Source organism: Pristiophorus japonicus, chromosome 20 (assembly GCF_044704955.1).
Source record: "Pristiophorus japonicus isolate sPriJap1 chromosome 20, sPriJap1.hap1, whole genome shotgun sequence".
Taxonomy (NCBI): domain Eukaryota; kingdom Metazoa; phylum Chordata; class Chondrichthyes; family Pristiophoridae; genus Pristiophorus; species Pristiophorus japonicus.
In genome coordinates, this window is record NC_091996.1 from 90,712,356 (window position 1) to 90,739,812 (window position 27,457).

Below are 27,457 nucleotides of genomic sequence, written 5' to 3' on the forward strand. Positions count from 1 at the left end.
CTCCCGATCGGCGGCCCGCCAAATCCGTGTCTTCCTCGCGGGCTTTTCACCGCCGGAGACGGCAAAGTATTATAAAAGGTGAAAGTTGCTTCTTGGCGAACACCCCCTCCCCCCCCCGGGGAGGTTGGGGTGTGGGGAGGGGGGGGGAGGTCTCAGCTCCCGGCAAAAACGCGTCACGCCCTCGCCTCGCCTGCCGATCGCGTTCCCTTCCCGCCGCCCCCCCCCACAACCACACTCCCCCCGCACCGGTCTCTCCTTTACTCTCTCCAGCGGGAGGGGCCGATATCAAGGAGTCAAAATCTAAACCTTCCCGGCAGCTCGCTGGTTGCGATCGCAGGCACGTCGGTCAGCCGGGCTGTCACATCTCCTCCTCCTCGCTCGCCTTGCTCCAACGGTGGCAACAGTTGGCCGTTATGCCCAGCAGGAAGTTGGTGGCCACCGAGGCGATGGACACAATGAAGCCCACGAAGGCGATGAAGAGATAGTCGTCCAGCGACAGGGAGAAACGGCAGGCCTTGAAGCTCTCCTCGGTCAAGGTGACGAGTGGAATGCCTTTGACCGCCTCTGGGCCCGCACACTCCACGTCCCTGGAATCTGACACAAAGACCTCAGAACGTTACCAAAGGGCAGGAGCGCTCCAGTCCATTCTACACACAACATTAACAACAACAACAGCTCGCATTTATATAGCGCCTTTAACGTCCCAAGGCGCTTCACAGGGAGTATTATGAGGGAAACAATTTGACACCGAGCCACATAAGGAGAAATTAGGGCAGGTGACCAAAATCTTGGTCAAAAAGGTCGGTAGAAACGTCCCAAGACATATCATAGAGACCATTATGAGGTAAACATTTGACACTGAGCCGCATGAATATGAATTAGGGCAGGTGACCAAAAGCTGGGTCAAAGAGGTTGGTTTTAAGGAGCGTTTTGAAGGAGGAAAGAGAGGTAGCGAGGTTTAGGGAGGGAGTTCCAGAGCTTGGGGGTCCAGGCAACAGAAGGCACGGCCAACAACGGTGGAGTGATTATAATCAGGGATGCTCAGGGGGGCAGGATTTGAGGAGCGCAGACACCTCGGGGGGTTGTGGGGCTGGAGGAGATTACAGACATAGGGAGGGGGCGAGGGCCACGGAGGGATTTGTAAACAAGGATAAGAATTTTGAAATCGAGGCGTTGCTTAACCGGGAGCCAATGTAGGTCAGCGAGCACAGGGGGTGATGGGTGAGCGGGACTCGGTGCGAGTTAGGACACGGGGTCAGCGAGCAAGGGGGGTGATGGGTGAGCGGGACTCGGTGCAAGTTAGGACACGGGGCAATGTGCACAGGGGGTGATGGGTGAGTGGGACTCGGTGCGAGTTAGGACATGGGGGCAGCGAGCACAGGGCTGATGGGTGAGCAGGACTCGGTGCGAGTTAGGACACGGGGCAGCGAACACAGGGGGTGATGGGTGAGCGGGACTCGGTGCGAGTTAGGACACGGGGCAGCGAACACGGGGTGATGGGTGAGCGGGACTCAGTGCGAGTTAGGACACAGAATCAGCGAGCACAGGGGATGATGGGTGAGCGGGACTTGGTGCAAGTTAGGACATGGGCAGCCGAGTTTTGTATGACCTCAAATTTACGTGGGGTAGAATGTGGGAGGCCGGCCAGGAGTACGTTGGAATAGTCAAGTCTGGAGGTAACTAAGGAATGGATGAGGGCAGCGGAGTCCTATTGGAGAGAACTTTATATCTATGATTAGCAATCATGTTAGCTTGGAGGCTGTGTGGGATGGGACACCAGAGCAGTCAACGGGTCGATCTCAATATTCACGGGGCTAATTAAATTTAGCGCCTTTCTGCATGAATGCTCCTCTAAAGTGTCACTGAAGCGCCTGCAGTGTGCTCATGGTTTGAGAGAAAGCAGACCCAGAAACAAAACATACTCCAGACAAACATCTACAGAAAGAACTTGCATTTCTGTAGCCTCTTCCACATCCGCAGGTCATCCCAGAGCACCTTACAACCAATTGAGAACACTTTTCAAGTGTAGTCACTCTTGTAATGTAGGCAAATGTAACCGTCAATTTACACACAGCAAACTCCCCACAAGTGGCAATGTGACAATGACCATAAGAGCAGAATCGGAGCAGGATTCGGCCATTCGGCCCCTCGATCCTCATGTCCCTCGATTCCCTTAATATCCCAAAATCTATCGATCTCCGTCTTGAATATGTTCAACGACTGAGCCTCCACAGCCCTCTGGGGTAGCAAATTCCAAAGATTCACCACCCTCTGAGTGAAGAAATTTCTCCTCATCTCAGTCCTAAATGGCCGACCCCTTATCCTGAGACTGTGTGACCCCTGGTTCTAGACTCCCCAGCCCGGGGGGGAAACATCCTCCCTGCATCTACCCTGTCAAGTCCTGTAAAAATTTTGTATGTTTGAATGAGATCATAAGCACATAAGAACTGGGAGCAGGAGTAGGCCATACGGCCCCTCGAGCCTGCTCCGCCATTCAATAAGATCATGGCTGATCCAATCATGGACTCAGCTCCACTTCCCCGCCCGCTCCCCATAACCCCTTATCCCCTTATCGCTCAAAAATCTGTCTATCTCTGCCTTAAATATATTCAATGACCCAGCCTCCACAGCTCTCTGGGGCAGAGAATTCCACAGATTTACAACCCTCTGAGAGAAGAAATTCCTCCTCATCTCAGTTTTAAATACGCGACCCCTTATTCTGAAACTATGCCCCCTAGTTTTAGTTTCCCCCATCAGTGGAAATATCCTCTCTGCATCCACCTTGTCGAGCCCTTTCATTATCTTATGTTTCAATAAGATCACCTCTCATTCTTCTGAACTCCAATGAGTATAGGCCCAACCTGCTCAACCTATCCTCATAAGTCAACCCCCTCATCTCCGGAATCAACCGAGTGAACCTTCTCATTCTTTTAAACTCGAGAGAATATCAGCCTAGTCTACTCAATCTCTCCTCATAGGACAATCCCCCCATCCCAGGAATCAGTCTGGTGAACCTTCGTTGCACTCTCTCTCCGACAAGTATATCCTTCCTTAGGCAAGGAGACCAAAACTGTACACAATACTCCAGGTGTGGTCTCACCAGGGCCCGATATAATTGCAGAACAGATAATCTGTTTTAGTGATGTTGATTGCGGGATAAATATTGGCCCAGGACACCAGGGAGAACTCCCCTGCTCTACTTCGAAATACTACCATGGAATCTTTTACATCCACCTGAGAGAGCAGACGGAGCCTCGGTTTAATGTCTGATCCGAAAGTTGTCACTTCCGACAGTGCGGCGCTCCCTCAGTACTGCCCCTCCGACAGTGCGGCGCTCCCTCAGTACTGCCCCTCCGACAGTGCGGCGCTCCCTCAGTACTGCCCCTCCGACAGTGCGGCGCTCCCTCAGCACTGCCCCTCCGACAGTGCGGCGCTCCCTCAGCACTGCCCCTCCGACAGTGCGGCGCTCCCTCAGCACCGCCCCTCCGACAGTGTGGCATTCCCTCAGTACTGCCCCTCCGACAGTGTGGCACTCCCTCAGTACTGCCCCTCCGACAGTTTTTGCTCCCTCAGTACTGCCCCTCCGACAGTGCAGCGCTCCCTCAGTACCTCCCCTCTGACAGCGCAATGCGCACTCCCTCAGTACTCCTCTCCGACAGCGCAGTACGGCGCTCCCTCAACACTGCCCCTCCGACAGTGCGGCGCTCCCTCAGCACTGCACTGTAGTGTGAGCCGAGTGACTTCATTGGCTGTGAAGCATTTTGGGACGTCCTGAAGTTGTGAAAGGCGCTATAGAAATGTAAGTACTTTCATCATTCATAAAATAAAAACAGAAAATACTGGAAATACTCAGCAGGTCAGACAGCATCTGTGGAGAAAGAGAAACAGAGTTAACGTTTCAGAGTAACGGAACAAGTAAAGAAACCATAGATGGGTCTAGAGGACGTGTAAATGGAAACAGCAGAATCGTGACCAATAGCTGCCCCATCACCGTCTCCGTTTAGCCTGACACCATCATCACTTTTTGTCATTTAATCTCTCATGCCTTCCGCCCTATCCCTTCCGTTCTTTCCTCCCCTCCCAATATCCCTCACCCTGCACTTGTTTAAAACCCTCTTACATCTCTAACCTCACCCAGTTCTGACGAAGGCTCATTGACCCGAAACGCTAACTCTCTTTCTCTCTCCGCAGAAGCTGCCCGACCTGCTGAGTATTTCCAGTATTTCCTGTTTTTATGAGTTCCAGAACCGCAGAGTTTTGCTCTTCCTTTATGTGTCTGCATTGAGTATTTTTGTTTCCATTACAGGGCTATCGGAAGAGAGAGCGGGGCAGTGGGATTGGTTTGGGATTGATACAGGCGTATGGGGAGAGAGTGGGGCAGTGGGATTAGTTTGAGATTGATACAGGGCTATGGGGAGAGAGTGGGGCAGTGGGATTAGTTTGGGGATTGATACAGGGCTGTGGGGAGAGAGTAGGGCAGTGGGATAAGCTTGGGATTGATACAGGGCTATGGGGAGAGAGCGGGGCAGTGGGATTGGTTTGGGATTGATACAGGCGTATGGGGAGAGAGTGGGGCAGTGGAATTAGTTTGAGATTGATACAGGGCTATGGGGAGAGAGTGGGGCAGTGGGATTAGTTTGGGGATTGATACAGGGCTGTGGGGAGAGAGTAGGGCAGTGGGATAAGCTTGGGATTGATACAGGGCTATGGGGAGAGAGCGGGGCAGTGGGATTAGTTTGGGATTAATACAGGCGTATGGGGAGAGAGTGGGGCAGTGGGATTCTCACGCACCCTTTGCAGTGGGTGTGTTCTTCCATTCCAAGGGTTTTTGCAGCCATTGATCAGGTGTGAAGCGACTGATAGAGGAATCGATGTATGCCTGTGGGCTGTACCAAACAGACGCTTCAAACAGGCACAGCCCATTGTGGCTGCAGCATAACCAGGTGGTGAATGAGAGCTTGTTTCGGGAGGTGTGCTGTCATTTTTAAGACAGGCGGAGTCCCAACTACAAAAAGCTGGGGTGCGGTCGTTTTGATTCAAGATCTTGTGAGTCACTCTTCAAACCAGTCTCACAAACACTGGAACTCAAGGCAGTGCCGGAGTGGCTGTACCACCGAGCTTCATCAGCTGACTAAACGCAAATCACTGTCACTCAGCAAATTCCTGATCTAATAATCTCTGCATTTCATTCCAACGACTACTATTTATACACTTAGAGAATGGACCAAAATTATGTATGCACCACGGTACATTTTTCTGAATTTAGATCGGAGTAAAGCCCCCTCTACACTGTCCCATCAAACACTCGCAGGGCAGGTACAGCATGGGGTTAGATACAGAGTAAAGCTCCCTCTACACTGTCCCATCAAACACTCCCAGGGCAGGTACAGCACGGTTAAATACAGAGTAAAGCTCCCTCTACACTGTCCCATCAAACACTCCCAGGGCAGGTACAGCACGAGTTATATACAGAGTAGAGCTCCCTCTACACTGTCCCATCAAACACTCCCAGGGCAGGTACAGCACAGGTTAAATACAGAGTAAAGCTCCCTCTACACTGTCCCATCACACACTTCCAGGGCAGGTACAGCACGAGGTTAGATACAGAGTAAAGCTCCACCTACGCTGTCCCATCACACACTCCCAGGGCAGGTACAGCACGAGTTATATACAGAGTAGAGCTCCCTCTACACTGTCCCATCAAACACTCCCAGGGCAGGTACAGCACACGTTAAATACAGAGTAAAGCTCCCTCTACACTGTCCCATCAAACACTCACAGGGCAGGTACAGCACGGGGTTAGATACAGAGTAAAGCTCCCTCTACACTGTCCCATCAAACACTCCCAGGGCAGGTACAGCACAAGGTTAGATACAGAGTAAATCTCCCTCTACACTGTCCCATCAAACACTCACAGGGCAGGTACAGCACGGGGTTAGATACACAGTAAAGCTCCCTCTACACTGTCCCATCAAACACTCCCAGGGCAGGTACAGCACGGGGTTAGATACAGAGTAAAGCTCCCTCTACACTGTCCCATCAAACACTCCCAGGGCAGGTACATCACGGGGTTAGATACAGATTAAAGCTGCCTTAAGAAGAGGTAACAGAGAGAGTAGACAAGGGTAATGCAGTAGATGTAATGTATCTAGATTTTCAAAAGGCCTTTGATAAGGTACCCCATAATAGACCGACGAACGAGGTCAGAGAATGCAGAGTCAGAGGACAAGTAGTAGCATGGATCGCTAGCTGGCTGCAAGACAGAAAGCAGAGAATGGGGGTAAAGGGTCGCTATTCACAGGGGCAGAAGGTAGGTCGTGGTGTTCCACAAGGATCAGAGCTGGGACCACTGCTGTTCACAATTTATATTAACGATTGAGACTTTGGAATCAAAAACACAATTTCTAAATTTGCGGATGACAACAAATTGGGGGACAGTCAACACTGAGGAGGATGGCAACAACATACAGGAGGACATTAATAAACTTGCAGAATGGGCAAATAATTGGCAAATGCAGTGCAATGTGAGGTATTACATTTTGGTAGGAAGAATCGGAGGTCGGTTATTACTGGGAGGGTGAGAGTCTAGGTGGCGTAGAGGAACAAAGGGATCCCGGAGTACAAATACACTAATCGCCAAAAGTTGCGACACAGATTAGCCATAAAAAGGCAAACCAAGAACTAGGGTTTATTTCTAGAGGTATGGAATTGAAAAGTAGGGAAGTTATGCTAAACCTGTATCGAACCGTGGTTAGACCACACTTGGAGCACTGCGTACAGTTCTGGTCGCCATATTATAAAAAGGATATAGAGGCACTGGAGAGAGTCAGAGAAGATTTACAAGGATGATACCAGAAATGCGAGGGTATACATATCAGGAAAGGATGAACAGGCTGGGTCTCTTTTCTCCAGAAAAAGGAAGGCTGAGGGGTGACCTGATAGAGGTCTTTAAAATGATGAAAGGTTTTGATCGAGTGGATACAGAGAGAGTGTTTCCACTTGTGGGGAAGAGCATAACTAGAGGCCATCAATATAAGATCATCACCCAGAAATCCAATGGGGAATTCAGGAGAAACTTCTTTACCCAGAGAGCGGTGAGAATGTGGAACTCGCTGCCACAGGGAGGGGTTGAGGCGAATAGTATCGATGCATTTAAGGGGAGGCTGGACAAGCGCATGGGGGAGAAGGGAATAGAGGGTTATGCTGATAGAGTTAGATGAGGAAAGACGGGAGGAGGCTCGAGTGGGGCATAAACGCCGGCATGGACTGGTTGGGCCGAATGGCCTGTGTCTGTGCCGTATGTCCGGTGTAAGCCTACAGTGTCACATTAAACACTCCCAGGGCAGGTACAGCACGGGGTTAGATACAGAGTAAAGCTCCCTCTACACTGTCACATTAAACACTCCCAGGGCAGGTACAGCACGGGTTAGATACAGAGTAAAGCTCCCTCTACACTGTCCCATTAAACACTCCCAGGGCAGGTACAGCACGAGGTTAGATACAGAGTAAAGGCTCCCTCTACACTGTCCCATCAAACACTCCCAGGGCAGGTATAGCACGGGGTTAGATACAGAGTAAAGCTCCCTCTACACTGTCCCATCAAGCACTCTCAGGGCAGGTACAACACGGGGTTAGATACAGAGTAAAGCTCCCTCTACACTGTCCCATCACACACTCCCAGGGCCTGAATTCTGCCCTAAGGCAAGTGCTGGTGTGGTATTGGTCGATTTAACCAATGAATTAACTGTGCAAATAGATGTTAACAAATATGATGTGATTGGGATTACGGAGACGTGGCTCCAGGATGATCAGGGCTGGGAACTCAACATCCAGGGGTATTCAACATTCAGGAAGGATAGAATAAAAGGAAAAGGAGGTGGGGTAGCATTGCTGGTTAAGGAGGAGATTAAGGCAATAGTTAGGAAGGACATTAGCTTGGATGATGTGGAATCTATATGGGTAGAGCTGCAGAACACCAAAGGGCAAAAAACGTTAGTGGGAGTTGTGTACAGACCTCCAAACAGTAGTAGTGATGTTGGGGAGGGCATCAAACATGAAATTAGGGGTGCGTGCAATAAAGGTGCAGCAGTTATAATGGGTGACTTTAATATGCACATAGATTGGGCCAGCCAAACTGGAAACAATACGGGGGAGGAGGATTTCCTGGAGTGCATAAGGGATGGTTTTTTAGACCAATATGTCGAGGAACCAACTAGGGGGGAGGCCATCTTAGACTGGATGTTATGTAATGAGAGAGGATTAATTAGCAATCTCATTGTGCGAGGCCCCTTGGGGAAGAGTGACCATAATATGGTGGAATTCTGCATTGGGATGGAGAATGAAACAGTTAATTCAGAGACCATGGTCCAGAACTTAAAGAAGGCTAACTTTGAAGGTATGAGGCGTGAATTGGCTGGGATGGATTGGCGAATGATACTTAAGGGGTTGACTGTGGATGGGCAATGGCAGACATTTAGAGACCGCATGGATGAACTACAACAATTGTACATTCCTGTCTGGCATAAAAATAAAAAAGGGAAGGTGGATCAACCGTGGCTATCAAGGGAAATCAGGGATAGTATTAAAGCCAAGGAAGTGGCATACAAATTGGCCAGAAATAGCAGCGAACCTGGGGACTGGGAGAAATTTAGAACTCAGCAGAGGAGGACAAAGGGTTTGATTAGGGCAGGGAAAATAGAGTATGAGAAGAAGCTTGCAGGGACCATTAAGACGGATTGCAAAAGTTTCTATAGATATGTAAAGAGAAAAAGGTTAGTAAAGACAAACGTAGGTCCGCTGCAGTCAGAATCAGGGGAAGTCATAACGGGGAACAAAGAAATGGCGGACCAATTGAACAAGTACTTTGGTTCGGTATTCACGAAGGAGGACACGAACAACCTTCCGGTTATAAAAGGGGTCGGGGGGTCTATTAAGGAGGAGGAACTGAGGGAAATCCTTATTAGCCGGTAAATTGTGTTGGGGAAATTGATGTGATTGAAGGCCGATAAATCCCCAGGGCCTGATGGACTGCATCCCAGAGTACTTAAGGAGGTGGCCTTGGAAATAGTGGATGCGTTGACAGTCATTTTCCAACATTCCATTGACTCTGGATCAGTTCCTATGGAGTGGAGGGTAGCCAATGTAACCCCACTTTTTAAAAAAGGAGGGAGAGAGAAAACAGGGAATTATAGACCGGTCAGCCTGACATCGGTAGTGGGTAAAATGATGGAATCAATTATTAAGGATGTCATAGCAGTGCATTTGGAAAGAGGTGACATGATAGGTCCAAGTCAGCATGGATTTGTGAAAGGGAAATCATGCTTGACAAATCTTCTGGAATTTTTTGAGGATGTTTCCAGTAGAGTGGATAAGGGAGAACCAGTTGATGTGGTATATTTGGACTTTCAGAAGGCGTTCGACAAGGTCCCACACAAGAGATTGATGTGCAAAGTTAGAGCACATGGGATTGGGGGTAGTGTACTGACATGGATTGAGAACTAGTTGTCAGACAGGAAGCAAAGAGTAGGAGTAAATGGGTACTTTTCAGAATGGCAGGCAGTGACTAGTGGGGTACCGCAAGGTTCTGTGCTGGGGCCCCAGCTGTTTACACTGTACATTAATGATTTAGATGAGGGGATTAAATGTAGTATCTCCAAATTTGCGGATGACACTAAGTTGGGTGGCAGTGTGAGCTGCGAGGAGGATGCTGTGAGGCTGCAGAGCGACTTGGATAGGTTAGGTGAGTGGGCAAATGCATGGCAGATGAAGTATAATGTGGATAAATGTGAGGTTATCCACTTTGGTGGTAAAAACAGAGAGCCAGACTATTATCTGAATGGTGACAGATTAGGAAAAGGGGAGGTGCAAAGAGACCTGGGTGTCATGGTACATCAGTCATTGAAGGTTGGCATGCAGGTGCAGCAGGCGGTTAAGAAAGCAAATGGCATGTTGGCCTTCATAGCAAGGGGATTTGAGTACAGGGGCAGGGAGGTGTTGCTACAGTTATACAGGGCATTGGTGAGGCCACACCTGGAGTATTGTGTACAGTTTTGGTCTCCTAACCTGAGGAAGGACATTCTTGCTATTGAGGGAGTGCAGCGAAGGTTCACCAGACTGATTCCCGGGATGGCGGGACTGACCTATCAAGAAAGACTGGATCAACTGGGCTTGTATTCACTGGAGTTCAGAAGAATGAGAGGGGACCTCATAGAAACATTTAAAATTCTGACGGGGTTAGACAGGTTAGATGCAGGAAGAATGTTCCCAATGTTGGGGAAGTCCAGAACCAGAGGTCACAGTCTAAGGATAAGGGGTAAGCCATTTAGGACCGAGATGCGGAGGAACTTCTTCACCCAGAGAGTGGTGAACCTGTGGAATTCTCTACCACAGAAAGTTGTTGAGGCCAATTCACTAAATATATTCAAAAAGGAGTTAGATGAAGTCCTTACTACTAGGGGGATCAAGGGGTATGGCGAGAAAGCAGGAATGGGGTACTGAAGTTGAATGTTCAGCCATGAACTCATTGAATGGCGGTGCAGGCTAGAAGGGCCGAATGGCCTACTCCTGCACCTATTTTCTATGTTTCTATGATTTCTTGGCCCGTCCAACCTGTGGATGGTTTCGGGGTGGAACATTAGGGACACGCAGATCGGAAAGGTGCATGCTCCCAGGCTGTGATCTATCTTACATGGATCGGATGTCACAGGTTGGGACTGTGTAATATTCCACTAGTTATGTGTCTTATATGGGTGCTGTAGATAATTTAACCCCTTATCAGCAACGTGGTTCAACCCATGTGCTGCTGACTGTCATCTGGGCTGAAAGTCCCCAGACCCCTTTCCATCCTCCACATTATTTGAGTAGTATTCATTCATTTTACACGGGTTAAATGCCTCTGTGGAAATTGCAGAGGGAGAGGACTATAATACCAGTGCCCTAAACATCCCCAAAGTGAATTCCTTCCCTATTGTTGATGTCCATCTCTAACAGCAGGGTCGGCCATGAAATGTGGAGATGGAATTACGTGTCGGCCCAGATTAGGGAGGAGTGGGGCTGGAGTCACATGTAGGCCGAGACTGGGTGGAGCTAGGACTGGAGTCATGTGGAGGCCCAGTCTGAGAAGGGGTGTGATTGGAGTGGAGGATAGGTTGAGTAGGTTGGGCCTATACAGATTGGCGTCCAGAAGAATGAGAGGTGACCTTATTGAAACTTATAAGATAATGAGGGGGCTCGACAAGGTGGATGCAGAGAGGATATTTCCACCGCTAGGGGAGACTAAAACAAGGCGGCACTGTGTGAGACACAAATTTAGCAGAAGCCCGTGTTAACTGGGCTTCTACTGAAGTTACAGCGGAAGAAACGTTGAGGAGTCTCAGAGAATGACTCCATCTCTTGTCCACCTCGATTCAGTCCATCTCCTTCACGAACAGGATGAGTTTTGAAAGACCATCTCTCGTTCACTAGGCTTATAGTCACTGGAATTTAGAAGAATGAGAGGGGTTCTCATAGAAACATATAACATTCTGACGGGATTGGACAGGTTAGATGCAGGAAGAATGTTCCCGATGTTGGGGAAAGTCCAGAACTAGGCGTGACAGTCTAAGGATAAGGGGTAAGCCATTTAGGACCGAGATGAGGAGAAACTTCTTCACTCAGAGAATTGTGAACCTGTGGAATTCTCTACCACAGAAAGTTGTTGAGGCCAGTTCGTTGGATATATTCAAAAGGGAGTTGGATGTGGCCCTTACGGCTAAAGGGATCAGGGGGTATGGAGAGAAAGCAGGAATGGGATACTGAAGTTGCATGATCAGCCATGATCATATTGAATGGTGGCGCAGGCTCGAAGGGCCGAATGGCCTGCTCCTGCACCTATTTTCTATGTTTCTATGTTCACAATTGCGTTGGCATTGCAAAGCGAAAACAAAGTGTTTGGATGTTTCGGTAGGTTTGGTACTTTCGAAAGCAATGTCTGAGAGGCCGTGACTGTGATCGAGGCAAACCGCAACAGCAGAACTTAATGGGAACTAGGTCACTGAATGGGTAGATCAATTCTTCAGGGGGCCCGAGGAACCTGCCAGTTCTAAAAGAGAAAAAAATACAAGCTCTTCCATATTCAATTCATGCCGAGTTGACAAGAAAATTGAGGAGAAGATGAATGGATGCAGGAAGAGAAGGCAATTTACAGCCTGTAATAAATCTCTGGGTTGAGACGACCATACGAGCTCTCACTGCAATAGTAGACAAGATAAATAACTGTCTCCCCGGCACTCCAGAGAGGCTACTCTGATTCTGAACACACTCCATGTGGCAGTGATCACAGCGCGGGTTGAGCGTCGGAAACCCGGAAACCTCGGGGACCGAGGCCGTTCCTGATTCCGGGTTTCGGCTCACCGAAGTAAGGGGGAGAAGACATGGGGGTGGGGGGAGCGGGGCGCGGCAGGGGCCGGGGCTGGGGCGAGGTCGGGCCGCTGAAGGTCGGGGTTAGGTCGGGCCGCCAAGGGCAAGGGGCAAGGTAGGGCTCGGGGCGAAGTTGGGTCGCCGAGGCAGAGGGAGTCCGCATTTCGGAGCATTTTCCGGTTTCCGGACGACCCCGCCGCGGATCGGCCCAGTGTCCGAATTCCGGAAATTTTCCGAATTTTGGAACTCTGGGATTTCGGACGCTCGACCGGTACAAGATTCGTAATCTGCTGGTTGCGAGTTAGAATTCTGCCGACCTGGGGTGCCATACAAGCATATGAAAACTGATGGACGGGAAAAGACCTTTATTAGCCCGAGCCAAAGAATACAAGAGCAGGGAGGGTTATGCTTGAACTGTACAAAACACTAGGGGGGGCCACAGCTGGAGTACTGCGTGCAGTCCTGGTCACCACATTACAGGAGAGATGTGATCGCACTAGAGAGGATGCAGAGGAGATTTACCAGGAAGTTGCCTGGACTGGAGAAATTTAGCGATGGGGAAAGATTGGATAGGCTGGGGTGGTTTTCTTTGGAACAGAGGAGGCTGAGGGGAGACCTGATTGAGGTGTATGAAATTACGAGGGGCCTGGATAGAGTGGATAGGAAGGACCTGTTTCCCTTGGCAGAGGGGTCAACAACCATGGGGCTTAGATTTAAAGTAACCAGGGGGAGGTTTAGAGGGGATTTGAGGGGAAATGTCATCACCCAGAGGGTGGTGGGGGTCTGGGGCGGAGCTCACTGCCTGAAAGGGTGGTAGAGGCAGAAACCCTCACCACATTTAAAAAGTACTTGGATGTGCACCTGAAGTGCCGTAACCTGCAGGGCTACGGACCGAGAGCGGGAAAGTGGGATTAGGCCGGGTGGCTCTTTGTCGGCCGGCGCGGACACGATGGGCCGAAATGGCCTCTTTCCACGCTGTAAACTTCTATGATTCTAAGAGACCTATTGGACTCTCCATGATTTTGAGCTCATTCAATACTTGGCCGTCCATAATCGAGCTCGCACCAAGTCCCGTTCGCCCATCACCCACTGTGCTCCCTGCCCTATATTGGTTCCCGGTCCGGCAACGCCTCGAATTCAAAATTCTTCACCGCCGTTTAGGCAAATCCCTCCATTGGCCTCGCCCCCATCCCTATCGCAGTAGCCTCCTTCTAACCCTCCGAGATCTCTGCTCTCCTCCAGTCCCATTCTGGCCTCTTGTGCATATCCCACTCCCGTAGTCCAACCCTTTCGTCTGTGCCTTCAGCCATAGAGGCCATTAGCTCTGGAACTCCCTCCCCAAGCCTCTCCGCCTCTCTCTCCTCCTTTAAGATTCTCCTTAGAACCCACCTCCTTGACCAAGCGTTGGCTCACCTGCCCTAATATTTCCTTATGTGGCTCATTGTCAATTTCTGTCGGATCGCGCTGCTGTGAAGCTCCTTGGGGCACTTAATACTTTGAAGGCGCTATATGAATGCAAGTTGTTGTCGTCATCTCACACAACTACGATGCCATACGCATCAGGATACAGATGCTTCCAACCAGCTGGAAGCTGTGTGATCTAAGACCCATCATCCCTGTGCACCCCTGGAACTCCCTCCCTAAACCTCTCCGCCTCGCTCTCCTCCTTTAAGATGCTCCTTAAAGCCAACCTCTTTGACCAAGCTTGTGGTCACCTGCCCTAATTTCTTCTCATGCGATTCGCTGTCAAATTTATTGGTTCTGTCTTAAAGCACCCTTGTGACGTTCTTGGGACGTTTCACTACGTTAAAGGCGCTTATATAAAAGCAAGTTGATCTCCCAGGAGAGGCGAAAAACCAGATAAAGTACCAAGAGTTAATTAGGGGGAGGAAATCTGGAAACTTCCTCTCCGACCCCCTTAGGTGATTGACACGAGTCCAGGAGTGCTTCACCCTGATTCACGATACCAACTACTCTCCTCTTGACAAATCTTCGAGAATGTTTTGAGGATGCAACTAGTAGAGTGGACAAGGGAGAACCAGTGGATGTGGTGTATTTGGACTTTGACAAGGTCCCACACAAGAGAGTGGTGTGCAAAATTAAAGCACATGGTATTGGGGGTAATGTACTGACGTGGATAGAGAACTGGTTGGCAGGCAGGAAACAAAGAGTAGGAATAAACGGGTCCTTTTCAGAATGGCAGGCAGTGACTAGTGGGGTACCGCAAGGTTCAGTGTTGGGGCCCCAGCTATTTACAATATACATTAATGATTTGGACGAAGAAATTGAATGTAATATATCCAAGTTTGCAGACGAAACTAAGCTGGGTGGCAGTGTGAGCTGTGAGGAGGATGCTAAGAGGGACTTGGACAGGTTAGGTGAGTGGGCAAATGCATGGCAAATGCAGTATAATGTGGATAAATGCGAGGTTATCCACTTTGGTGGCAAAAACAGGAAGGCAGAATATTATCTGAATGGTGACAGATTAGGAAAAGGGGAGGTGCAACGAGACCTGGGTGTCATGGTACATCAGTCATTGAAAGTTGACATGCAGGTACAGCAGGCGGTGAAGAAGGCAAATGGCATGTTGGCCTTCATAGCGAGAGGAATTGAGTATAGGAGCAGGAAGGTCTTACTGCAGTTGTACAAGGCCTTGGTGAGGCCACACCTTGAATATTGTGTACAGTTTTGGTCTCCTAATCTGAGGAAGGACATTCTTGCTATTGAGGTAGTGCAGCGAAGATTCACCAGACTGATTCCCAGGATGGCAGAACTGACATATGAAGAAAGACTGGATCGAATAGGCTTACATTCACTGGAATTTAGAAGAATGAGAGGGGATCTCATAGAAACATATAAAATTCTGATGGGATTGGACAGGTTAGATGCAGGAAGAATGTTCCCGATGTTGGGGAAGTCCAGAACCAGGGGTCACAGCCTAAGGATAAGGGGTAAGCCATATAGGACCGAGATGAGGAGAAACTTCTTCGCTCAGAGAATTGTGAACCTGTGGAATTCTTTACCACAGAACGTTGTTGGGACCAGTTCGTTTGATATATTCAAAAGGGAGTTAGATGTGGCCCTTACGGCTAAAGGGATCAAGGGGTATGGAGAGAAAGCAGGAATGGGGTACTGAAGTTGTAAAAATGATCAGCCATGATCTTATTGAATGGTGGTGCAGGCTCGAAGGGCCGAATGGCCTACTCCTGCACCTATTTTCTATGTTTCTATGTTTCTATGTAAGAGGTGATCTCCGCCCCATCGAGAAACAGGTCGAGCTCTCGCTTGAAGGAATGCAGACAATCGCCGTGCACCTCACGAGACAGCAGCCTGTTCCAGAGGTCCCACTAGTGTCTGGAGAAAGACCCATCACCTGACATCTAGCCTAGCTCTGGACTTCCCCATGTTGAGAGCATGATTCCCTGGTCGTCCCTCATCTATCCCGTTCAAAGAACGAGCTGGGATCGTAAATTCAATAAATCTGGCAACCTGTGGGCTGGTAACAGAGGGAAAATTGTCTGCAAAAGTTTGCTGGGATGTTGGTTAAAAACCCAACTGGTTAGCTAATGTTCTCCCGGGAAGGGAACTAGCTGGCCCTACCCAGTCTGTGCTTACACATGATTCCATACGAACATAAGAAATAGGAGCAGGAGTCGGCCATTTGGCCCCTCGAACCTGCTCCGCCATTCAATAAGATCATGGCTGATCTGATCATGGACTCAGCTCCACTTCCCCGCCCGCTCCCCATAACCCTTGACTCCCTTATCGCTCAAAAATCTGTCTATCGCCACCTTAAATTTATTCAATGACCCAGCCTCCACAGCTCTCTGGGGCAGAGAATTCCACAGATTTTACTACCCTCTGAAATTTCGCCTCATCTCCGTTTTAAATGGACAGCCACTTATTCTGACCATCTCAAATAGTGTGTGACCATCTCAAACAGTGTGTGACCATCTCAAATAGTGTGTGACCATCTCAAACAGTGTGTGACCATCTCAAATAGTGTGAGACCATCTCAAACAGTGTGAGACCATCTCAAACAGTGTGTGACCATCTCAAATAATGTGTGACCATCTCAAACAATGTGTGAGACCATCTCAAACAATGTGTGACCATCTCAAACAGTGTGTGACCATCTCAAATAGTGTGACCATCTCAAATAGTGTCAGACCATCTCAAATAGTGTGTGACCATCTCAAATAGTGTGTTTCCATCTCAAATAGTGTGTGACCATCTCAAACAGTGTGTGACCATCTCAAATAGTGTGTGACCATCTCAAATAATGTGTTTCCATCTCAAACAGTGTCAGACCATCTCAAACAGTGTGTGACCATCTCAAATAGTGTGTGGCCATCTCAAACAGTGTGTGACCATCTCAAATAGTGTGTGACCATCTCAAACAGTGTAAGACCATCTCAAACAGTGTATGACCATCTCAAACAGTGTGTGACCATCTCAAATAGTGTGTGACCATCTCAAATAGTGTGTGACCATTTCAAACAGTGTGTGGCCATCATAAACTACGTAAGACCATGCCAGCGTGAGACTATCTGAAACAATGTGTGACCATCTCAAGGCGATTCATCTAACTTATTAACTCATCCTGTCTCGAGGAGTTAATTTCACCTCAAGGAGATTCTCGAACCCGATGAAGCTAGACTCAATGTCAAGGAAGTGGCCTTGTTTGGAGAAGATAGTGTCAGTGAAAGGAGATACAGGTAGTCGTACCTGGAAGAAGCAGTCTCACATCAAGGAGAAGGTTTCACCTCAAGGAGGTGGTCTCGCCTCAAGGAATTGGTTTCTCCTCAAGTAGATAGTCTCACACTCCTTTGTCTTTGAACCAGTCACTGAGTCCTGGGGACCTTTCGCTTTGTCCATTGATAATGTTGCTCGGAGTCTGGTGTCCAGCTGCTTATAGGTTAATGCTACAACTCAATCACCACATGGTCGTTGTTTGGGGGCTTCGCAGGACTTGACAACTATGTTGAGCCGGCAGTATGACTCAGGTCCACCAGTTCCACTGTACCCGACCCAGTACCTGAATTGAAACCGCACCTGCAAAGGCGGGTCCGGAGAATTGTTTTATCTGTGCGACAACATCTGCACTGAAAGATTAATGATCTCTGCACATTTACCCAGCCATAGTTAAAGCCAATTACAGGAAACTATCGGGGTCAGTGCGTACGCTACAGTGCAGGAGGCTGGAAAATGAGCCTGAAGTTATCAAACGGGATTTTCAGAACAAAAAATTAAACAAAAGTATGCATTTCAAACTTATGTGGGCCAAAGTCTTATTTGGGAAATGTTCATTTAATTCTATTGGCCATATGTTTTATCTAAGAGAGAGAGAATCTGAGAGAAAGATAGAGGGAGAGGGAGCCACAGAGAGAGATATATAGAGAGAGACAGAAAGTGAGAGGAGAGAGAGATACAGATATAGAAAGAGAGAGATGGCGAGAGAGAGCCAGACAGAAAATGAGAGAAAGGGAGACAGAGTGGGAGCGGCATTGAGAGACAGAGATAGAGAGATAAAGAGAGACAGAGAGAGACATGGACAGAGAGAGGCTGACAGAGAGACAGTGATAGAGAGTGAGACAGAGAATGATAGAGAGAGAGAAACAGATGGATAGAGAGAGATAGAACTAGAGTCAGATAGGGAGAGAGAAAGAGAGATGGAGAGAGAAAAGCAGAGTGAGACAGAGAGAGACAGGGAAACAGAGACAGAGAATCAGAGGCAGAGATAGTGAGATAGAGACAGAAAGAGAGAGACAGAGAGGGAGCGAGGGAGACAGAGAGAGAGAGAGAGACAGAGAGAGAGAGAAAAACAGAGAGAGATAGAAAGACAGAGACAGAGATAGAGACAGAAAGAGAGAGACAGAGAGGGAGAGGGGGAGACAGAGAGAGAGAGAGAGACAGAGAGAGAAAGAGAAACAGAGAGAGACAGAAAGAAAGAGAGAGACAGAGACATAGACAGAAAGAGAGAGACAGAAAGTGAGAGACAGAAAGAGACAGAAAGAAAGAGAGAGAGAGAGAGACAGAGAAAGATAGAGAGACAGAGAAACAGAGACAGAGATAAAGAGATAGAGACAGAAAGAGAGACAGCGAGAGAGAGACAGAAAGAGAGAGTTGAACATCTACCCCAGAAAACGAAAACACAGGAGTGGAGAACACATGACTAGTTCCAAAAATAATGCCTTACCACTCAGTCACACGCTTCCTCAAATATAAGTGTTTGTGAGACGCAAGCTATGTATTTATAGGTGGATCTAGGAAATTAAGGGCAGCAAAACAGAACACTCTGAACTAAAACAGAGCCCTTCTATATTGCAATCCCAGTCTCACTAATCAGGACAAACTTGGTCTGCAAAATCACGGCAAATGAAACGGTTTCACTCCAGGAGAAGGCTGTGGGTTCACTGGAAAGAGGGGAGCTGATTTTCAACCACTTTTCCGGGGGGGGAGTGGGAGAGGAGGGGACTGGCCTTAAAATGGGGTCAGCATCCTGCCTGCCTCTTTTCAGGTGGTAAGAAAGAAGAAAGACTTGCATTTATATAGCGCCTTTCACAACCACCGGACGTCTCAAAGCGCTTTACAGCAAATGAAGTACTTTTTGGAGTGTGGTCACTGTTGTAATGTGGGAAACGCGGCAATTTGCGCTCAGCAAGCTCCCACAAACAGCGATGTGATAATGACCCAGATAATCTGTTTTAGTGATGTTGATTGAGAGATAAATATTGGACCCAGGACACCGGGGAGAACTCCCCCTGCTCTTCTTCGAAATAGTGCCCGTGGGATCTTTTACATCCACCTGAGAGAGCAGACGGGGCCTCGGTTTAACGTCTCATCCAAAAGATGGCATCTCCGACAGTGCAGGGCTCCTTCAGCACTGCCCCTCTGACAGTGCAGCGCTCCCTCAGCACTGCCCCTCCGACAGTGCAGCGCTCCCTCAGCACTGCACTGGGAGTGTCGGCCTGGATTTTTGTGCTCAGGTCCCTAGAGTGGGACTTGAACCCACAACCTTCTGACGCAGAGGCGAGAGTGCTGCCCACTGAGCCATAGCTGACACCTTTAAGTCCCTGGTAAGGTGTGAATCGGAGTCCTGTGATGTAAATAGGACCCCGATGGCCACTTTCGGACGACACCCAGCCTGAACTGAGTTCACTCAGGCCATCGGAACCAAAGAGGCCCAGCCAAAAGCAAGTCTTGACCCAACTTGATCTTGAGGCTTCAATTTTGAGGTGAGTGAGGCGTCCTCCAGATTGCCAGGTTTAAGCGAGGCTTCAAAATGGCGGGTGGGCCACTTTGCGCCCCTCCCCCACCCCCCGGCCACTCCCGGTCGGTCCCCCAAAAGTCAAAGCCCGCCCGGTGGAGTGAGACTCCCTGGGGGAGGGGGAGGTTGGCCACCTTATACACACTTCATTGCGGAGCCGCTTGGGACCTCGATATCCAACCTACACGCCAATGCCCCCAGCCAAAATCTCCTTGCCTCCTTTGTTGAGCGTGTAGTGTGAGTGAGGGGGGAACCGCAGACATCTCAGTGGGGGGGGGGGGGGTTTGTGGGGCTGGAGGAGATTACAGAGATAGGGAGGGGGCGAGGCCAAAGAAGGGATTTGAAAACAAGGATGAGAATTTTGAAATCGCAGCGTTGCTTAACCGGGAGCCAATGTAGGTCAGCGAGCACAGGGGCTGATGGGTGAGCGGGATTCGGTGCGAGTTAGGACACGGGGCAGCGAGCACAGGGGGCGATGGGTGAGCGGGACTCGGTGTGAGTTAGGACACGGGGCAGCGAGCACAGGGGGCGATGGGTGAGCGGGATTCGGTGCGAGTTAGGACACGGGGCAGCGAGCACAGGAGGTGATGGGTGAGCGGGACTCGGTGCGAGTTAGGACACGGGGCAGCGAGTACAGGGGGTGATGGGTGAGCGGGATTCGGTGCGAGTTAGGACACGGGGCAGCGAGCACAGGGGGTGATGGGTGAGCGGGACTTGGTGCGAGTTAGGACACGGGGCAGCGAGCACAGGGGGTGATGGGTAAGCGGGACTCGGTGCGAGTTAGGACACGGGGCGATGGGTGAGCGGGACTCGGTGCGAGTTAGGACACGGGACAGCGAGCACAGGGGGTGATGGGTGAACGGGACTCGGTGCGAGTTAGGACACGGGGCAGCTGAGTTTTGGATCAGCTTTAGTTTACGTAGGGTAAAATGTGGGAGACCAGCCAGGAGTGTGTTGGAATAGTCAAGTCTGGAGGTAGCAAAGGCCCAGAGGTGGAGCAGCTTGAACAAGACCAAGGGAAAGAGCAGCACGGGCCAATAGGGAGGCTGTCAGGACGTGAGGCTCACATTGCGGACTATGAATTCCACGTGGGGCGAGGTCCTGTGGGGAGATGGGAGTGTGTTTGAGTTTGTGTGTGTGTGCACGTATTGGCACTTGCCCAGTCGTCTCCGAACTCCCCTTGCCACTGGGCCGAGACCTCGCTCTGTCAAGCCCGTGTGGTGGCTGGTGTGCAACGGCCACCCCACGTTAAAAGAATTCATGCACAGGCATCTTCCACCGCTTAAAGTGAGTTCATCATTTGTAGTGTGGAAGCAAGTCATCCTCGACCCCGAGGCACTGCCTATGAGGATGAGTGTGAGTGATCCCAGTGATGCATCCATGAAACTAGCTTTGCCCATTGGTAAAAAAAGGCCCCAATTTTAATTTGCGTTGAAAATTTACCCCAATGTTTCTCCCCTCTTCTACTTTATAGGGTTGAAACCACAAAGAAGGATGTACAGATAACGTTAGTTGAAATGTTACAGTTACATAGAATTTACAGCACAGAAATAGGCCTCCTCCCACGCCTCTGCCCTTTTCCCTCTCCTACTTGAGCAGATAAATCCAGGCCGACACTCCCAGTGCAGTACTGAGGGAGCGCCGCACTGTCGGAGGGGCCGTACTGAGGGAGCTCCGCATTGTCAGAGGGGCAGTACTGAGGGAACGTCGCACTGTCGGAGGGGCAGTACTGAGAGAGCGTTGCACTGTCAGAGGGGCAGTACTGAGGGAGCTCCGCACTGTCGGAGGGGCAGGACTGAGAGAGCGTCGCACTGTCGGAGGGGCAGTACTGAGGAAGCCCCATACTGTCGGAGGGGCAGGACTGAGGGAGCACCGCACTGTCAGAGGGGCGGTACTGAGGGAGCTCCGTACTGTCAGAGGGGCAGTACTGAGAGAGCGTCGCACTGTCAGAGGGGCAGTACTGAGGGGAGCGCCGTACTGTCGGAGAGGCAGTACTGAGGGAGCTCCGCACTGTCGGAGAGGCAGTACTGAGGGAGCGCCGCACTGTCGGAGGGGCAGTACTGAGGGAGCGCCGCACTGTCGGAGGGGCAGTACTGAGGGAGCTCCGCACTGTCGGAGGGGCAGTACTGAGGGAGCGCTGCGCTGTTGGAGGGGCAGTACTGAGGGGAGTGCCGTACTGTCGGAGAGGCAGTACTGAGGGAGCTCCGCACTGTCGGAGGGGCAGTACTGAGGGAGCGCCGCACTGTTGGAGGGGCAGTACTGAGGGAGCTCCGCACTGTCGGAGGTGCCATCTTTCGGATGAGACGTTAAACCAAGGCCCTGTCTGCCCTCTCAGGTGGACGGAAAAGATCCCGCGGCACTATTTGGAAGAAGAGCAGGGGAGTTCTCCCCGGTGTCCTGGGGCCAATAATTATCCCTCAATCAACATCACAACCAGATTATCCGGGTCATTATCACATTGCTGTGTGTGGGAGCTTGCTGTGCGCAAATTGGCATTTCCCACATTACAACAGTGCCCACACTCCAAAAAGTACTTCATCGGCTGTGAAGCGCTTTGAAACTTCTGGTGGATCATGAAAGTCGCTATATAAATGCAAGTCTTTTCTTTTAATGTAAACCATAATTATGAGAATCATTAAATTCATGAAAGGGAAAAAAAAACTTTTCAAAATCCCCATGTCCTCAGATGACCCGAATCATAGAATATTAAGCGCGGGGGGGCGGGGGGGGGGGCCATTTGGCCCATTGTGCATGTGCCAGCTCTTTGAAAGAACGATCCAATTAGTCCCACTCACGCTGCTATTTTCCCGTATTCCTGCAACCTTTTCCCCTTCAAGTATATTTCCAACACCCTTGTCAATGTTTCTACTTAATCAGCTCCCACCGCCCTTCCAGGCAGCCAATTCCAGATCACAATGACTCGCCGCGTAAAAAACCTGTTTCCTCGCGTTGCCTCCGGTTCTTTACCTTGGGGCGGAGGTGCGGCGAATGAGGGGACGGGGGCCCAGAAGAGGCGAGGGACCCAGGGGCAGCACGGGCCCAGCCCACACTGTGCGATATGTGCGAGCACTGGGTCCGTGCAGCAGAGCAGGTCTCCAGTCGTCGTGGTTAACCCTTGCCACTGGACCAAGACCTCGCTCTGTCAAGCCCCGTGTGGTGGCTGGTGTGCAACGGTCACCCCACGTTAAAAAAATCCACCCACAGGCATCTTCCACCCCCTCAATTGGAGTTCAGGACCTGGAACATCGGGTCCTTCATTGAAACATCTGTGGACTCGTAATGGAGGCAAGTCCTCCTCGTTCGAGGGACCGCCTATGATGATGATGACCTGTGTCATCTGGTTACCGACCATTCCGCCATTGAAAACAGTGACTCCCTATTTACTCTGTCAAAGCCCCTCATGATCTGGGACACCGCTGTTGAATCTCCCCTTGATCCTCTCTGTTCCGAGGAGAACAACCCCAGCTTCTCCAGTCTCTCCACGTCACTGACATCCCTCATCTCTGTGGCCAGTATCAGCTGTGGCTCAGTGGGCAGCACACTTGCCTCTGAGTCAGAAGGTTGTGGGTTCAAGTCCCACTCCCGGGACTTGAGCATGTAAATCCAGGCGGACACTCCCAGGGGAGTGCTGCATTGTCAGAGGTGCCATCAGAACAAAGACATTGAGGGGGATGTTAAACCCAGGCCCCGTCTGCCCTCTCAGGTGGACGTAAAAGATCCCGTGGCACTATTTCAAAGAAGAACAGCGGGAGTTCACCCCGGTGTCCTGGGACCAATATTTATCCCTCAATCAACATAACAAAAAAAACAGATTATCTGGGTCATTGTCACATAGCTGTTTGTGGGAGCTTGCTGTGCGCAAATTGACTGCCGTGTTTCCCACATTACAACAGTGACCACACTCCAAAAGTACTTCATTGGCTGTAAAGCGCTTTGAGACATCCACAGGTGCGATATAAATCCAAGTCTTTCTTTCAGGTAAATCTCTTCTTCACCCTCTGCAAGGCCTCAACATTCTTCCTTAAAGGTATAAATGAAACCATAAACTATAACCTCCTGTGCTCGCTGACCCCATTTCCTAACTCGCACCATCTGAGTCCCGCTCACCCATCACCCCCTGTGCTCACTAGCACCGAGTCCCGCTCACTAACCCCGTGTCCTAACTCGCACCGAGTCCCGCTCACCCATCACCCCCTGTGCTCACTGACCCCGTGTCCTAACTTGCACCGAGTCCCACTCACCCATCACCCCCTGTGCTCACTAACCCCGTGTCCTAACTCGCACCGAGTCCCGCTCACTGACCCCGTGTCCTAATTCACACCGAGTCCCACTCACCCATCACCCCCTGTGCTCGCTGACCTACATTGGCTCCCGGTTAAGCAACGCATCGATTTCAAAATTCTCATCCTTGTTTACAAATCCCTCCATGGCCCTCGCCCCCTCCCTATCTCTGTAATCTCCTCCAGCCCCACAACCGCACCCCCGAGATTTCTGCCCTCCTGAGCATCCCTGATTATAACTGCTTGTAAATTTTTGTCTGATAATAGCTCCCATGAAACGTCTTACAACAAAAGCAACAACAACCTGTATTTATATAGCGCCTTTAATGTCGTGAAGCGTCCCAAGCCGTTTCACAGGAATGTTATGAGTTAAAAAATTTTACACCGAGCCACAAAAGTAGAAATTAGCACAGGTGACCAAAAGCTTGGCCAGAGGGGTCGGTTTTAAGGAGCATCTTGAAGGAGGAAAGAGAGGCGGAGAGGTTTAGGGAGGGAATTCCAGAGCTTGGGGCCCAGGCAACAGAAGGCACGGCCACCGATGTTGGAGCGATTATAATCAGGGATGCTCAAGAGGGCAGTATTAGAGGAGCGCAGGCATCTCGGGGGGTTGTGGGGCTGCAGGAAGATTACAGAGATAGGGAGGGGCGAGGGCCATGGAGAGAATTTGAAAACAAGGTTGAGAACTTTGAAATCGAGACATTGCTTAACCGGGAGCTAATGTAGGTCAAATTCTGCCCTTTTGAGCATCCCTGATTATAATCGCTCCACCATTGGTGGCCGTGCCTTCTGTTGCCTGGGCCCCAAGCTCTGGAACTCCCTCCCTAAACCTCTCCGCCTCTCCCGCCTCCTTCAAGACGCTCCTTAAAACCGACCTCTTTGACCAAGCTCTTGGTCACCTGTCCCTAATTTCTTCTCATGTGTCTCGGTGTCAAATGTATCTGTTTTGTGTTGTAACACGTTGCTGTGAAGCACCTTGGGACGGTTCACTGCATTAAAGGCGCTATATCAGTACACAAGTTGTTGTTGTAGTTACATAAGAACTAGGAGCAGGAGTAGGCCATACGGCCCCTCGAGCCTGCTCCGCCATTCAATAAGATCACAGCCGATCTGAAGTTGTAACAAAGACACGGATGAGGGCTTCGGCAGTTGATGAACCTTTGCTACAGTAAAGGCAATCCATCGTGGTTTGAACAACCCATTGAGACCTGAATGTTGCCTGGGCGGGAGAATTTTGGCTATGAGGAAATATTGGAGATGCTGGGTCTGTTTTCTTTGGATCAGAGGAGGCTGAGGGGAGATCTTATTGAGCTGTACAAAATGATGAGGGGCCTGGATACAGTGGATAGGAAGGACCTATTTCTCTTGGCAGAGGGGTCACCAACCAGGGGGCATAGATTTAAAGTAATTGGGAAGAGGTTTAGAGGGGATTTGAGGAGACAATTTTTCGCCCAGAGGGTGGTGGGGGTCTGGAACTCACGGCCTGAAAGGGTGGTAGAGGCAGAAACCCTCACCACATTTAAAAAGTACTTGGATGTGCGCCTGAAGTGCCGTAACCCACAGGGCTACAGACCGAGAGCTGGAAAGATTATGAGGGGGCTTGACAAGGTGGATGCAGAGAGGATGTTTCCACTGATGGGGGGGAGACCAGAACCAGGGGGCATGGTCTTAGAATAAGGGGCCGCCCATTTAAAATTGAGATGAGGAGAAATTTCTTCTCTCAGAGGGTTGTAAATCTGTGGAATTTGCTGCCTCAGAGAGCTGTGGAAGCTGGGACATTGAACAAATTTGAGACAGAGATAGACAGTTTCTTAAACGATAAGGGAATAAGGGGTTATGGGGAGCGGGCGGAGAAGTGGAGCTGAGTCCATGATCGGATCAGATCGTATTAAATGGCATAGCAGGCTCGAGGGGCCATATGGCCTACTCCTGCTCCTATTTCTTATGTTGTTATGTTCTTATGAAAGTGGGATTAAACATAGGAACATAGAAAGTAGGTGCAGGAGTAGGCCATTCGGCCCTTCGAGCCTGCACCACCATTCAATATGATCATGGCTGATCATTCACCTCAGTACCCCATTCCTGCTTTCTCTCCATATCCCCTGATCCCTTTAGCTGTAAGGGCCATATATAACTCCCTTTTGAATATATCTAACGAACTGGCCTCAACAACTTTCTGTGGTAGAGAATTCCACAGGTTCACAATTCTCTGACTGAAGAAGTTTCTCCTCATCTCAGTCCTAAATGGCTGACCCCTTATCCTTAGACTGTGACCCCTGGTTCTGGGCTTCCCCAACATCGGGAACGTTCTTCCCGCATCTAACCTGTCCAGTCCCGTCAGAATTTTATACGTTTCTATGAAATCCCCTCTCATTCTTCTAAATTCCAGTGAATATAAGCCTAGTCGATCCAGTCTTTCTTTATATGTCAGTCCTGCCATCCCGGGAATCAGCCTGGTGAACCTTCGCTGCACTCCCTCAATAGCAAGAACGTCCTTCCTCAGATTAGGAGACTAAAACTGAACACAATATTCAAGGTGTGGCCTCACTAAGGCCCTGTACAACTGCAGTAAGACCTCCCTGCTCCTATACTCAAATCCCCTAGCTATGAAGCCCAACATGCCTTTTGCCTTCTTCACCGCCTGCTGTACCTGCATGCCAACTTTCAATTTCTGATGTACCATGACACCCCAGTCTCGGGTGCACCTCCCATTTTCCTAATCTGTCACCATTCGGATAATATTCTGCCTTCCTGTTTTTTGCGATGAGGCTGGTTAGTCTCTTGGCCGATCGGCGCGGACACGATAGGCCGAAATGGCCTCTTTTCCGTGCTGTAAATTTCTATGACTCTACCAACCACCCCCGCCCCCTGCCCTCACCCTCCCTGCCCCCCCACCCCCGTGCAGCCTACCCGAGTTGCATTGGTGCAGGTTTCTGGCCACCCACTTGAGGAGGGGCTCCATGGTGCAGCCGCAGATCCAGGGGTTGCCGGCCAGGCGCAGGGAGACGGAGGCCGGGAGTCCGTCCAGCAGCTCGGGGCCGATGCCGGTGAGGCCGTTGTGGCTGAGGTCCAGGTGCTGGAGGTGGGGCAGTCCGGCCAGGGCCTGGGGGGCGATGGCGGCCAGGCCGGGGTTGTGGCTGAGGACCAGGAGGGCCAGGCGGTGCGCAGCCTGCAGCAGGCCGGCGCGCAGGCGGGTCAGGTTGTTGTAGCTCAGGTCGAGGTGGACCAGCTTCTCCAGCGGCAGGAAGAGGCCGGCCGGCAGGTCGGTGAGCGAGTTGTTGCGCAGGTCAAGCACGGCCAGCTGGGCGAAGCAGGCAAAGTAGCCGGCGGGCAGGGCGGGCACCTTGTTGTGCGCCAGGCTGAGGTTGGTGGTGTCCACGGGCAGGCCGGACGGAGCCATGGCCAGACCCCTCCGGCTGCAGTCCGCCGCTTTGTTCCAGCAGGTGCAAGACACCGGGCAGCTCCGCGCCAATCCGCGAGCTATGAGAACCAACAGCAGGGAGCCGGCATACAT

At 50.4% G+C, this 27,457-nt stretch overlaps 1 protein-coding gene across 1 annotated transcript; it reads right to left on the bottom strand.

Moving 5' to 3' along the window:
• Positions 1-358: 358 nt before the first annotated feature.
• LOC139233002 (leucine-rich repeat-containing protein 55-like) lies at positions 359-27,457 on the bottom strand. The gene is made up of 2 exons (XM_070863511.1): positions 26,854-27,457; positions 359-594 (listed from the first exon to the last, which is right to left on the bottom strand). Exons 1-2 carry the CDS (start codon positions 27,455-27,457, stop codon positions 359-361), a joined length of 840 nt encoding a protein of 279 aa, XP_070719612.1.